At 37.3% G+C, this 12,003-nt stretch overlaps 1 protein-coding gene across 1 annotated transcript in view; it reads left to right on the forward strand.

Annotated features, from left to right (window-relative positions):
- The window catches only part of LOC133519217 (cell adhesion molecule Dscam2-like), a 77,973-nt gene that overhangs the window by 42,150 nt on the left and 23,820 nt on the right, over nucleotides 1-12,003 (forward strand). The window contains exon 6 of the mRNA XM_061853207.1: nucleotides 1,361-1,568. Coding sequence (XP_061709191.1) covers nucleotides 1,361-1,568 — 208 coding nt within the window. The remainder of the gene's footprint in view (nucleotides 1-1,360; nucleotides 1,569-12,003) is intronic.

Here is a 12,003-nt window from a genome sequence, read left to right on the forward strand (position 1 = left end):
TCAAAGTAAATTGGAGGTAGAGTATTAAGGTCGATCTTCAATAGCATCTTAGAACTTCCAAAAATAATACTTTGCGTTTTAGATGGATTTACATTGAGGCCAAAACTAAGACTCCAGTTTAAGATTCTCGTCAAGTCGTAATTTATAGTGCTAATGACAGATGGAAGATCTTCAGTTTTACCCTGCGAGTAAATTTGAAGGTCGTCGGCATACAGGTGATACTGCGAAGTAAGATTTGTGGTGATGGAATTTATGAATATTGAAAATAGTAAGGGAGACAACACGCCGCCTTGTGGTACGCCGGTCAGCGTGTCGCACCAGGAAGAGCGAAAATCATTCACCTTAATGCATTGCCGACGACCAATTAAGTAACTGCGACACCAGCCAATTACCGCAGGCGATATATTAAGAGACCGTAGTATACCTAACAGAATGTCGAAATCAACAGTATTGAACGCATTACTAAAATCTACCAGCTTCAATACTGTTAACCTCTATTCATTCATTCCCGCCCGAATGTCATCGGTGATCTTAATGAGAGCAGTGGCCATACTATGACCGGGGCGAAAACCAGACTGGAAGGGGTTTAGGAGGTCTTGTTTATTCAGGTACGATGCAAGCTGCTGGTGGACAAGGCGCTCAAGTACTTTGGAAAAGAAAGGAAGGATGGAAATTGGACGAAAATCTGGAAAAGAAGAAGGATTGGGTTGGGATTAGGAATTGGAACTATACAAGCATCTTTCCAGAGAAAGATGAAAAGGAACACGAGAAGATGGAATTATTGAGTATAATGAAATATTCATATCATAAAAAAAAATATCTATAAAATTTGGGAAAAGAGAGAAATTTCAAAATGGAGATAACACGTGTCGTGTCGTTTCACACATTTTTAGTAACTAGGACGGTGTGTACCTCTGGTTTTACTGAAGAAAAAATTAATTTAGTTTGACGAGTACGCTATACGTAGATGCCTGCTAGGTATATGTTTAGTAAAATGCCAGACACAGAAAAATATAAATACTTTTAAATTATATACTAGTGGCTCTATAAGACTGTATAAAATGTGTAGACACTAAATTAATAATTTTTAAACCTGCTCAAAGTTACATGAGAAATACGATTGAGGTTGAAAAGTACGACCTGAAAAAGTCTGACATACAAAAGCATTATTGCCTAAGCTGAAAGGGAGACGCTTTGCTCAAGTACAAATACAAGAGCAATGTAGAGGTTTCGTTTCACGAATACGAGATGTTTCATTAAATGTAATCAAATTTTCTCTCAAACATTCTCTGAAATTGTGTTAAGATATCAAGAGCACTTCAATGTCTTTAAAATTCTAATACGAAGTTATTGCTTCCAGGTAGCTAATTCCGGGAGCTCAGTGATGTTCAACTGTTCTGTGGAGGGCGAGGCGCGAGTCCGTTGGCTGCACGATGGTGTGCCCGTGGGAGGGGGAGAGCGAACGCTGCGCGTGCATGGTGTCGTGCGCGCACACAGAGGGATGTACCAGTGCGTGGCGGAGCGGGACATGGACAGCGCGCAGGCAGCGGCGGAGCTTCGGCTCGGAGGTATTAGAAATAATGAATTGATTTTAGTTGTAGGTATATCAGTAAAATATGTAAGTACATCCTCTAATGTGGCACAGTTACCCAGAATACCAACATCGACTGTCTCATACAAAGAGCAATTAACTAGTAAGACGTAGGTCCAAAATTGGCGTTTGTTACCAAAAGGGATATTTGTTAGTTGAGTACTCTGGTTTAATTGTTGGGTAAATGTTGTAGACAATATAGCCAAAAAAAGCTATTTGCTCCCATACCTACTAAATTGAATTTTTGAACATCGGAACCTTTATAGAAAAAGATATAGTTTGCGATTTCAATAAAACGTGAAGAGTTAAAAATCTAATCTAAAAGTTTTAAGAGTCACCGGAAACAAAGAGGTTTCATTATCATTCACGAATTAAATTATTCAGCCCTTTGGGAAGGCATAAAAAGGCGGGATTAAACGTAACGCCATCACTGTAAAGTGCCCCCGAAGTCTAGTTCCCTTTAATTGATTTTCTTTTCTTGGAAGCTCAGCGTGGAGCGGCGAGCTTCATTTGATTTTATAGACACATTACCTTTTACTGTCTCTGGAGTTTCGATTTTGGAGCTATTCAACGCGAGTTGATTTGCAAGTGAAGACACGGTTAAGTAGTATTTGTACGTTCATTTTGGAAATCATAGCTATATTTCCACCATTGTCTGGTAAAACGGATGGTACAGTCGGCATTAGATATATCGGACCGGCCAAGTTGTTTGCAATTATCTGAACAAAGCCTTGATTATCAAGAGTGATCTTGATTTAAGACATTAAAGTGCATGGTCAGATATTTTTGAGCACCTTAGCCAATCCGATATATTTGGTAGTAACTGTATTATCAATATATTTGAACTTGATAAACAGTATTTATCCCATAATTCTAAAATATTCAAAGTTGCAAAGGGCTACGGAAGTCCGCTTGATGTCTATTCGTCGATATTACCCCGTTTACCTCTTTATCATAAGAAAGTTTTGAGATAAGCTCTGTACCCTTGTGCAACCTTGACATGAAACTAAATCAAAGTATCAAACACGTTTCGACGTTCATCAATCACGTCTGAACGTATATTAAATCGTTACTCGACAAAAACCGGCGAGGTCAAAGCGTCAAATAGAAATATCCTGTTAGTATCGAATCGTTTGCCTTTGACTTCAGTTTATTGCTTTGCCTTCGTTCGGGAATTTATCGGGGACGTGCTAATTGTTTGGTTTTATGTTGTTTTTCTAATACTTATTAGTGAGTGCTTGGTTTATCTTATACCTTTAAACGAGCAATTCTTGTATATATATATATATTTCCGGGATCTCGGAAACGGCTCTAACGATTTTGCTGAAATTTGGTATATGGGGGTTTTTGAGGGTAAACAATCGATCTAGATTAGTCTTGTTTGGGAAAACGCGTGTTTTCGAGTCTTCGTGCGTTTTTCTTTCGACGCAGAATATGGTCGCTAATTTCGTGTTGCCGGCCACTGTCCATCTGGTCCAGCGGGTTAAGACGCGGACTGCTAAACGAGTGTTCCGGGTTCGAATCTCGCCCGGTGACTAACTTTTGTTTTTTTTTATATGTTCAAGTTTATATATAATTTTTAAATTTTTATTGTTTTAGACAAGTTTAATTTAGTAAAAAAATGTAGTTAAGATTATCACCTATACACCATCATATTACAATAAATAGTTATAACTGAGCAAAGCTCGGTCGCCCAGGTACTTACCGATTAAATCATGGGGTTAATTGGGTCCGAAACGAAGTCAGTAATCATTACTATGAAACAAATATTTATAAGGAATATTAAATACCAGAATGACCTTTTTATTATTAGCCCAGGATGAAAAATAGCTTAACCCTTTACGACCGGTTTGATATAATTCTGCAAATTACTTTTAAAAAATCCTGCCCGCAAGTAAAATGTCTTTTCGAGCTCAGACCTATTCCGATCGAATCTGCAGACATTAGCGACACGTTTCAGTACTAAATACCGCAGGTCAGTAGGATCAGTCCGTCGCGAGACTGCTTTGAAGATGGTGGCATTTTTTGATGGGAGCAGTGGCACATGTAAGTTCTTAATTTTGTATAATTTTGGTATCAAACTTGTTATTTAACACTTAATTATTACAGTAAAAGAGTTATGTGTGTTTATTTATCACAAATTAGAGTAACAATAAGTTATTAAGGGGAAACTACATGCTCGTAAAAAAGAAGTGCACGAATTTGTGGGTTCGGCCGTAGCCCGTAAATCGATGGTCATAACTATTTGCAAGTTTTTGTCTATCCGGCTTCTGCGCAGAAAATCAAATCAAAATAAATAGTCATATGTTTGATAGTTTTATAATACTTTTCGTTTTGTAATGTTAGATTTGTGTTTTTTTTTAAGCGTCCATTAAGAGGCAAAAAATTCCTTGAAATTTTGTGCAATAATGATACGAGTATATCACATATTGAGGAATTATACGATGACCTCGAAGAATTCCCTTATTCGCTTTTTGAATGAATTGAAAACGAAATCAAAGAATCAACGACGAATACGATGAGATGTACCTAAAGATCTGCTGATTGTGACAGACCCAGTGTCACTAGTTAGGAGGAAAGACAACAAATATGTTTTCCTACTGTCTAACTGCTCGGGAACGATCAGCATTAAGGTTGTCAAGAGATGGGAGATAAAGATTCGGTCATACGTGTATGTTACAGCTTCAGAGAAAGTTATGAACTAATAAACCCATGGGAGACCTTTTTTTAAACAAGGAGATGGACACTGAAACTAAATTCTTTCTTTCTTTTTACATGTGAATGAATCAGTATTCATTTTATGGATATTCGCTTAATTGTGATGCCATAGGCCGTCCTAGGTGCGAAATACTGGATTTACTCGATTTTCGCTTCAAAATCTTAGAAATGTTGGTTAAACCACCAAGAAAACGACGTAGTGAAGCATGTCTGAGGCGTCTGAGTGATGTTTCAGATGATGCTTCAATTTGACGATACCAAATCTCCAAGAGCCCGCCAATTTCAGACTGCTTCAGACTACTTCAGCAGGGCTATTACTCGTTGTGTTAAATGCAACGTGTTCGCTACACGTCAAAATATTTTTTTCAAGCAATTCCTTTAGATGTACTGAATTGAGAGTACTTTACAATTGTTGATTATTGTTTTTAATCATTCTTTAATCGTTAAGATGTTGATTCTTAAAGAAAATTGTGATAATTATTATGCTAAATTGAATACTGATTACTTCATATGCTATGCATGTGCAGCATACACATGCATTGTTCTGTAAAATGTTGCGTTTTAGTCATATTATTTTACAAAACTCAATGAATTTGCACGTTCGTGCATTTCCAGATAGTTCCTGAACGTCACTTTCGTGCACGCGATTTTTTTTATGATAAAGGACACTAGGATTTTTTTAAACATTTTATACGCGTATTTTATAACAATTAAAAACGGTTCACATGCATTTTTTATGAATCTTTGCAAAATATTTTTCCCGGCCGTAAAGGGTTAATGAAAGCATGACGCTAAAAAACACAGAATCCAATAAAATTAATAGCAATTATGTTACCAATTTTACACATGTAGCTTTAGAGGGATAAAAAAGATAGATAAAATAAGCTACGTCATGTCAAAGCCAAAATTTAATTTTGCAGAGCCTGTGTGTAAAAGGTTTTTCCCGGGAATCCTAAGCTTGATTTTGACAATTACAACGGAAATAGGGTTTGAGGATGGCGAGATAAAAAATATAGGTACCTACGAATTTTAGATACGTTGGTAGAACTCACTCATGTTACTCTAAAAAAGGGAAACATAAGAATAAAAAGAAGTCCCAATACATAATGTCAATATTATCGAACGAGCGAGCGAAGCGATGACGTGAAGTTCACATTCAACTTGGCACACACGGCTGGCTAGGGGCACGTCCCAGCATTTCGATGTTTTAAGTTGAACTATCAGAGGATAGTTTGATGAAAAATAACTTAAGACAATTTGTTCTAATTTGAATGAAATAGTTGAGGGCATTATATTTTAGCCATGAAATTATGAGCTGGCTCGATCAAGGGGTTATGGAGCTAAAATAGTCTAAAGGCCAAAAAGCTATTTGTAAGGGCTCTTGCTATTCTTTGCAAGAAAGTGTGGTCGAATTTGGTATCAAATGAAACTGCTCGATTTACACGTTTATAATATTGTTTTTTCAAATACGATTTTAATATAATTGGCTAGATTAAAACGAAATAAGATAAACATCATATAGATATTTGACATTTTACCAGAAGGATTACGGCTTACCATTACCACGGATACAGTTAATTTTAATCTCTAAAGTGACTCAAATCTTTCAGTTAAGGGCTACACAGACCTTGCAATAGATCGCATGCGGTTTTCGATCCTTTGCCGACTAAGTAGGTGCATTCAATGATCTCTTTAATGGTGAATCGCGGGTTCTCAGTTCGGAGCGAAATACCGCTGACCTGGCGCTAGTTGCGCACGCTTAATGCCGCACCACGATACGATCCGACCGGACCGGTACAGACTGGACATTCGTTTCGTCCGTGCAATTTTATTTAGTGTTAAGTATGTTCGTCATGTTTATTTTATGTTTCTTTCCTTTTTTCTGTTACCTTCCGTGACTATTTCGCACTCGATGGTCTCATCGGAAGATCAGCGCTGGAAGTCGCCAGCAACATGCTGAGATGAGGCCATTTCGTGACACTTTACTCTCACTATGTTCTCTTTTATGTCTGTCTATTACTGTTTGTGTGTTTATGAATAAAACAAATTCTATTTCTATTTCTATTTCTATAAATACTAGTTATTTAAAACAGTTGCGTGTCTTTTTTATAGAACAAGCAGTATCGGACTTTTCTGCGCTATTTTGCTGAATGTAAAGATACATTTTTATGTATTACATCGTTTATATCTCGAAGAGACGTACCAAAAACCATTAGTATCAATCAAGACTAGCACCATCAAAACTGTCGAAACAAGACCCAGGCTTTGTTCGATATTGCGCGTTCCATTTTAGCCTTGCGTACAGGCTAAAATGGGACGCGCAATATTGAACAAAGGCTTGCATTTGGCATAACCTAGTGCGAAATGAGCCAGGCATTAATTACCCGTCGCGATTGACCGGCTCGCGATTCCACCCGGGTGGGGCTTTATTGATTAACGCAGCGGCAATAACCGGACAGGCAATGCATCACGTCGCTGTGACAAGTGTTGAGTGGCGCATGTCATGAGAAAAGGCGATGATCTTGTCAAACTTTTTTCATCGCCTTCCTAGATTCACGCTCGGTAGGTACTTATATAAAAATGTATGTATCAATGTATCTATGTCTATTTATAATATATAATAAATATGTATAAATTTATCAATATGTAGATCGTGTCATTCAAGAAGATGCCTTGATTCGTATTATCATTGATATTAATTATTAAAAGTTAGATTTGACAAATCTGCGCGTCATCGTGGATAACACGAGCTATTGTTAAATATTCATGTATAGTCTTGGTTACAATTTAATTTATCTTAAAAGACACTGCACCTACTTAATATTTCTGGTTTAGCGCGTACTTTTACTGGTAGAGACTGCCTTAAGTCCGCCATTTTTACCTTCATGTGTTGTGCAGTAAAGATTAAATAAATAAATAAATTGTGAATACAAAGAAAGTGCAATGAAATCATTATTTTGTGACAGAGCCCTTGAGGCCTATAATACTTACGGAGTACATTAAATCTTGAATTTTGGTTAGCAGTCGCAGTCCAGTTGCAGTTCAATCGCAGTTATAGTCTAGTCGCACTCCAATCGTAGTCCAGTCGCAGGCGCAGTCCAGTCGCAATCGTAGTCCAGTCACAGTCCCAATACAGTTATAGTCCAGTCGCAGTCCAATTACAGTCCCAGTCCAGTCAGTCGCAATTTAGTCGTAGTCCTGTCTCAGTCCAGTCGCAGTAGGAAAAAGGTAACGAAAACAGGAACATTAAAGCGAATGGGAACAAGAACGGATATGGGAACGGGAACATGAATATTAATGTGACTACCTAGTGGAACAGAGAGTACTTATAAAAGGGGAAATGGGATGGGGTCTGTGACGTTTGCGTGATTTATACATTTATTTTGGGAACTTGACTTTCATATTATGTTTTAACCCCCTCTAATATGTTCTCACTGCTATGGTGAAAAGTTGATTGTGCCATACGTGAGCAAAGTGTTTTTGCACCTCGTGCCTTAGAGTCACTCACTTTGCTCAAGATTCCATATTTTTGTAAAATATTTCCTAGCTTGGAACTAAATCAGCACTCACAGCAAAAATTAACTTTGCTCTCTTGTTGGACCAATGACTATTGTTAAATTAATTACCCTTGTGACGCAGATTTGAATAAAATAATTGAATGACCAGAATAGATGTTCTGTCAGATAAAATAATATTTGATAAACAAATTTGCACCTAAGCGGCTAAAATGTTAGTCACAGTTACTATTGATTAGGTCAACATGGAATTGAGCAACTTAACAATTTTGATGCCAGAATTAATCAGATGCCGAACTGGGACTTCATTAAAATTGTGATAGAATTTGCGGTAATGTAACAGAACATTTTGATTTTCAACATTTGCATCAATTAGTAGGAGCTTATAGGAAAACGTGTTGCCTGAATATTTTGCTTTGCAATATTTGATTAATTATGAACAAATATTTACATTTGTATCATTAAATATTATGGTGAATTAAGCGCTGTTTATCAAATATTTAAGATCGAATTCGTTATGAAATAAGATTCTACGGCTTGCTTAAGTTTAAATTTAAATTGATCTTTGTTCTGGCAGAGCCTGCTAAAGTAATAACAATTACTTCCAGAGCCACGAGCCAGAAGCCGCAAGAGTTGGTGAACTGTTTCATTTCTCCTTACTTAATAAAAAAAATCTCGATCACGCTAATGATTTGCGCAAAAATAGGTGTATTATATGTTTGACGCCAATGTTTGTCTTTTTTTTTATACCAAGACGGTGGCGAGCAAGCATATGGCCCGCCTGATGGTAAGCAGTCACCATAGCCTATGGACGCCTGCAACTCCAGAGGTGTTACATGCGCGTTGCCGACCCTTTAAAAATCTGTACACTCCTTTTTGAAGAACCTCATACTGTAGACCCTCGGGAAAACCTCGGCAGGTAGCTCATTCCACAACCGGAGCGTGCGCGGGAGGAAGTTCCTCTTAAACCGCACAGTGGGTGACCATTTAGGTTCTAGGGTGTGAGGATGAACACCCTGCCGACGGCGGGCGGTGCGGTGATAGAAAGTAGCCGTGGGCTTCATGTCAAACAATTCTTCAGAGCAGAGCCCATTGTACAAGCGGTAGAACACACATAAGGAGGCAAAGTCTCTCCTTAGACTTAAAGGTTCAATACCGCTTGTGAGTTTGGGATCATCGACGATTTGTACAGCACGTCTTTGTCTGTCTGTGGCATCGTTTTCGATGCAGTTATTTCCCGTGAAAGCGAGTTTCCTTGCCATGATTCTTAATAATATTTGATGGAAATCGGTCCAGCAGTTTGAAGAGTATCAGCTCATTTTCAAAATGATGTAAGTATATTTGGCATAAAATTGATAATTTTGGCGTAGGGGGTTTATCAAAAAAAAAATTATATGGTTATTTATTAATTTAACCAAATTAAGTTTCACTTCGTTAAGCAGAAAACATAGTCATAACATCGCTCTCTATTGGTATTAAGGCTTATAAATCAGTAACCACCAGCTGAGTATTTATGAATATGAATATATCTAATATGTACGAATAGGTGCATACTAGAGTGTATGCTTGTTGAAATGTATTCAACAAGTACCAGGTAGAATATAGGATTACTACATAATATAATTAATTCCTTGTTGGAATTAGTAGGTACTGTATACATGTACGATATGAGAAAAGAAAAGAAATATATAATTAACCTAACCAAACCTACCTAACTACCTAGCTCAAAAGAAAGTAATTTTCTGTCTATTTCAACGTAATATGTATAATTATGGTCTTTATTTGGTGTAAGAGTGTATCTGTTACATTAATTTATGAAGCTTCATCCTTCGTTCATTCATGTTCAGATACATCAAAACATTTCCCGTTTCCGCCTTCAGATTACAATGAAATTGACAACATTCCCGCAATACAAGCACGTTTTAAAATACCATCTTGATCTTGCAAACAATGCTCGCTAACAGAAATAAACAAGCAAGTTAAAAGGAACCATTACGTTGAAAGGGGTATTTAGCAATTACGCAATTAGTCCATCGGGGTGGAATATTTTGTTATTGTTAATATAAGGCTAACAATGCAGCAAAGTTGGCGCTGCGCCAAATATACGTAATCGGTTCAAGTAACAAGATAGGCTCTAAACTTTTCAAGAACCTTTATTTTAATTTAAGGTTTTACCGCGATACCAATTTTATTTATTAAATATTATTCTAATAATTTCATTAATATTACTATTTTTAAGAATATAACATCTTATTTTATTCATTTCATATCTTATTCATTCATTCTGTTTTCGATTAGTAAACATGCTTACTTTTTTAGGGTTCCGTACCTCGAAAGGAAAAAACTGAACCCTTATAGGATCACTTTGTTGTCCGTCCGTCCGTCCGTGTGTCTGTCAAAACCCTTTTTCTCAGAAACGCGTGGAGGTATCAAGCTGGAAATTATATCAAATACTCAGGTCTACTTTCATTTAGAGCTGTGAAAAAATTAAACTTCTAAGCCAACGCAATCAAAAGATACAGCCGTTTATACCGCAAATATTCGACACTCGCAAGGGAATCAAAACCTACAGGGTACTTCCCGTGAACTCAGAATCTTGAAATTTGGTACGATGCAACGTCTTATAGTACAGTACCCCTAGTGTAAATATTTTCGACAGCGAAACGTTACGTACACGTTTGCGTTAAGTGTCATTTTGTATGAGATTTTTGACTTTCCAAAACGTCCCGCTTGGCGCGCTGTTCAAAAACCCATACAAAATGAGACTTAACGCAAACGCGTACGTCACGTTTCGCTATCGACTAAATGTACACTAGGGGCACTGATAAACTAAAAATTGCGAAAACCGTATTTTTTTTTAATAACATCATATAATAATATATACCTACAGGTTTGTACGGAATCCTCGGTGCGCGAGTCCGACCCGCACTTGGACGGCTTTTTCTTAATTTAGCGTCTTTTTATTAACTTACACACGTGTGGTTAATTTCTTGACATGCAAGTGCACATTTCTAATACTTTATGTATTTACTAAGTGTATTTTAAATTTCGTGTTCTGCATTTAATAATATCTCCACTACTAAACATTTAAATTCTAGAAATAGAATTGATTTTATTTTTACGTTTAGTCCTCCTCATCGATTTCGATGACGGCGACCTCAGCAATTACGGATTACGCCGATTATGGGCTCTAATGTGGCTGGCCAGGCCGAACTTGGTCTTAAAGACTCTTTTGCAGGTGTTACAATATAGTTGACCAGACGCGTTGTATGTATACGTGTATGGCTTCGGTCTCTCTTTACGTTGTTGGCGTTTGGTATCTAAGGCATTGAGGCGGTTTTCCTCAAACGATTTGATGTGGTTAAAAATAGAATTGATAACGAGTAGTCAATACCACTAGATTCCCAATTTCTAACGCTCGTATTAAAAAAACCGGCCAAGAGCATGTCGGGCCACGCTCAGTGTAGGGTTCCGTAGTTACTCTTCCGTCACAATAAGCGAAACTGGAGCTTAAAGTATAGTAAATTGTTAACCAAGGGATGAAACGGTACCTTTCACGCGAGTTAAACAAATAGGCAAATTTGCAAAATCAGTACCTAATTAAAGTAAGTCTTTTTACTATGGGAGCAACTTTTTGCGATAACTCAAAAACAGCTAAACTGATCATATCCGCTATAGTTTTCATTTAATGTCTTTCTTAAGCTCTACTTCCACGATTTTTTTCATATTTTTTGAACCTATAGTTCAAAAGTTAGACGGGGGGGGCCCATTTTTTTTCTCCTTCGGAGCGATTATCTCCGAATCTATTCACTTTATCAAAAAATGTTTGTCGAAGACCCCTATTAGTTTTGAAAGACCTTTCTAACGATACCCCACACTGTAGGGTTGAAGCAAAAAAAAAATTCACCCCCACTTTACGTGTAGGGGAGGTACCCTCAAAAAAATTAAATTTTTATATTTTATTGTACGACTTTGTCGGTTTTATTGATTTATATATCCATGCCGAATTTCAGCTTTCTAGCACTAACGACCACGGAGCAAAGCCTCGGACAGACAGACAGACAGACAGACAGACGGACATGGCGAAACTATAAGGGTTCCTAGTTGACTACGGAACCCTAAAAATAGCATTTCGCCGTTTTCCACAGATTTTCCAGTGACGAAATCGAGCACTCGAAT

Source organism: Cydia pomonella, chromosome 6 (genome assembly GCF_033807575.1).
Source record: "Cydia pomonella isolate Wapato2018A chromosome 6, ilCydPomo1, whole genome shotgun sequence".
In the NCBI taxonomy this organism is placed as follows: Eukaryota; Metazoa; Arthropoda; class Insecta; order Lepidoptera; family Tortricidae; genus Cydia; species Cydia pomonella.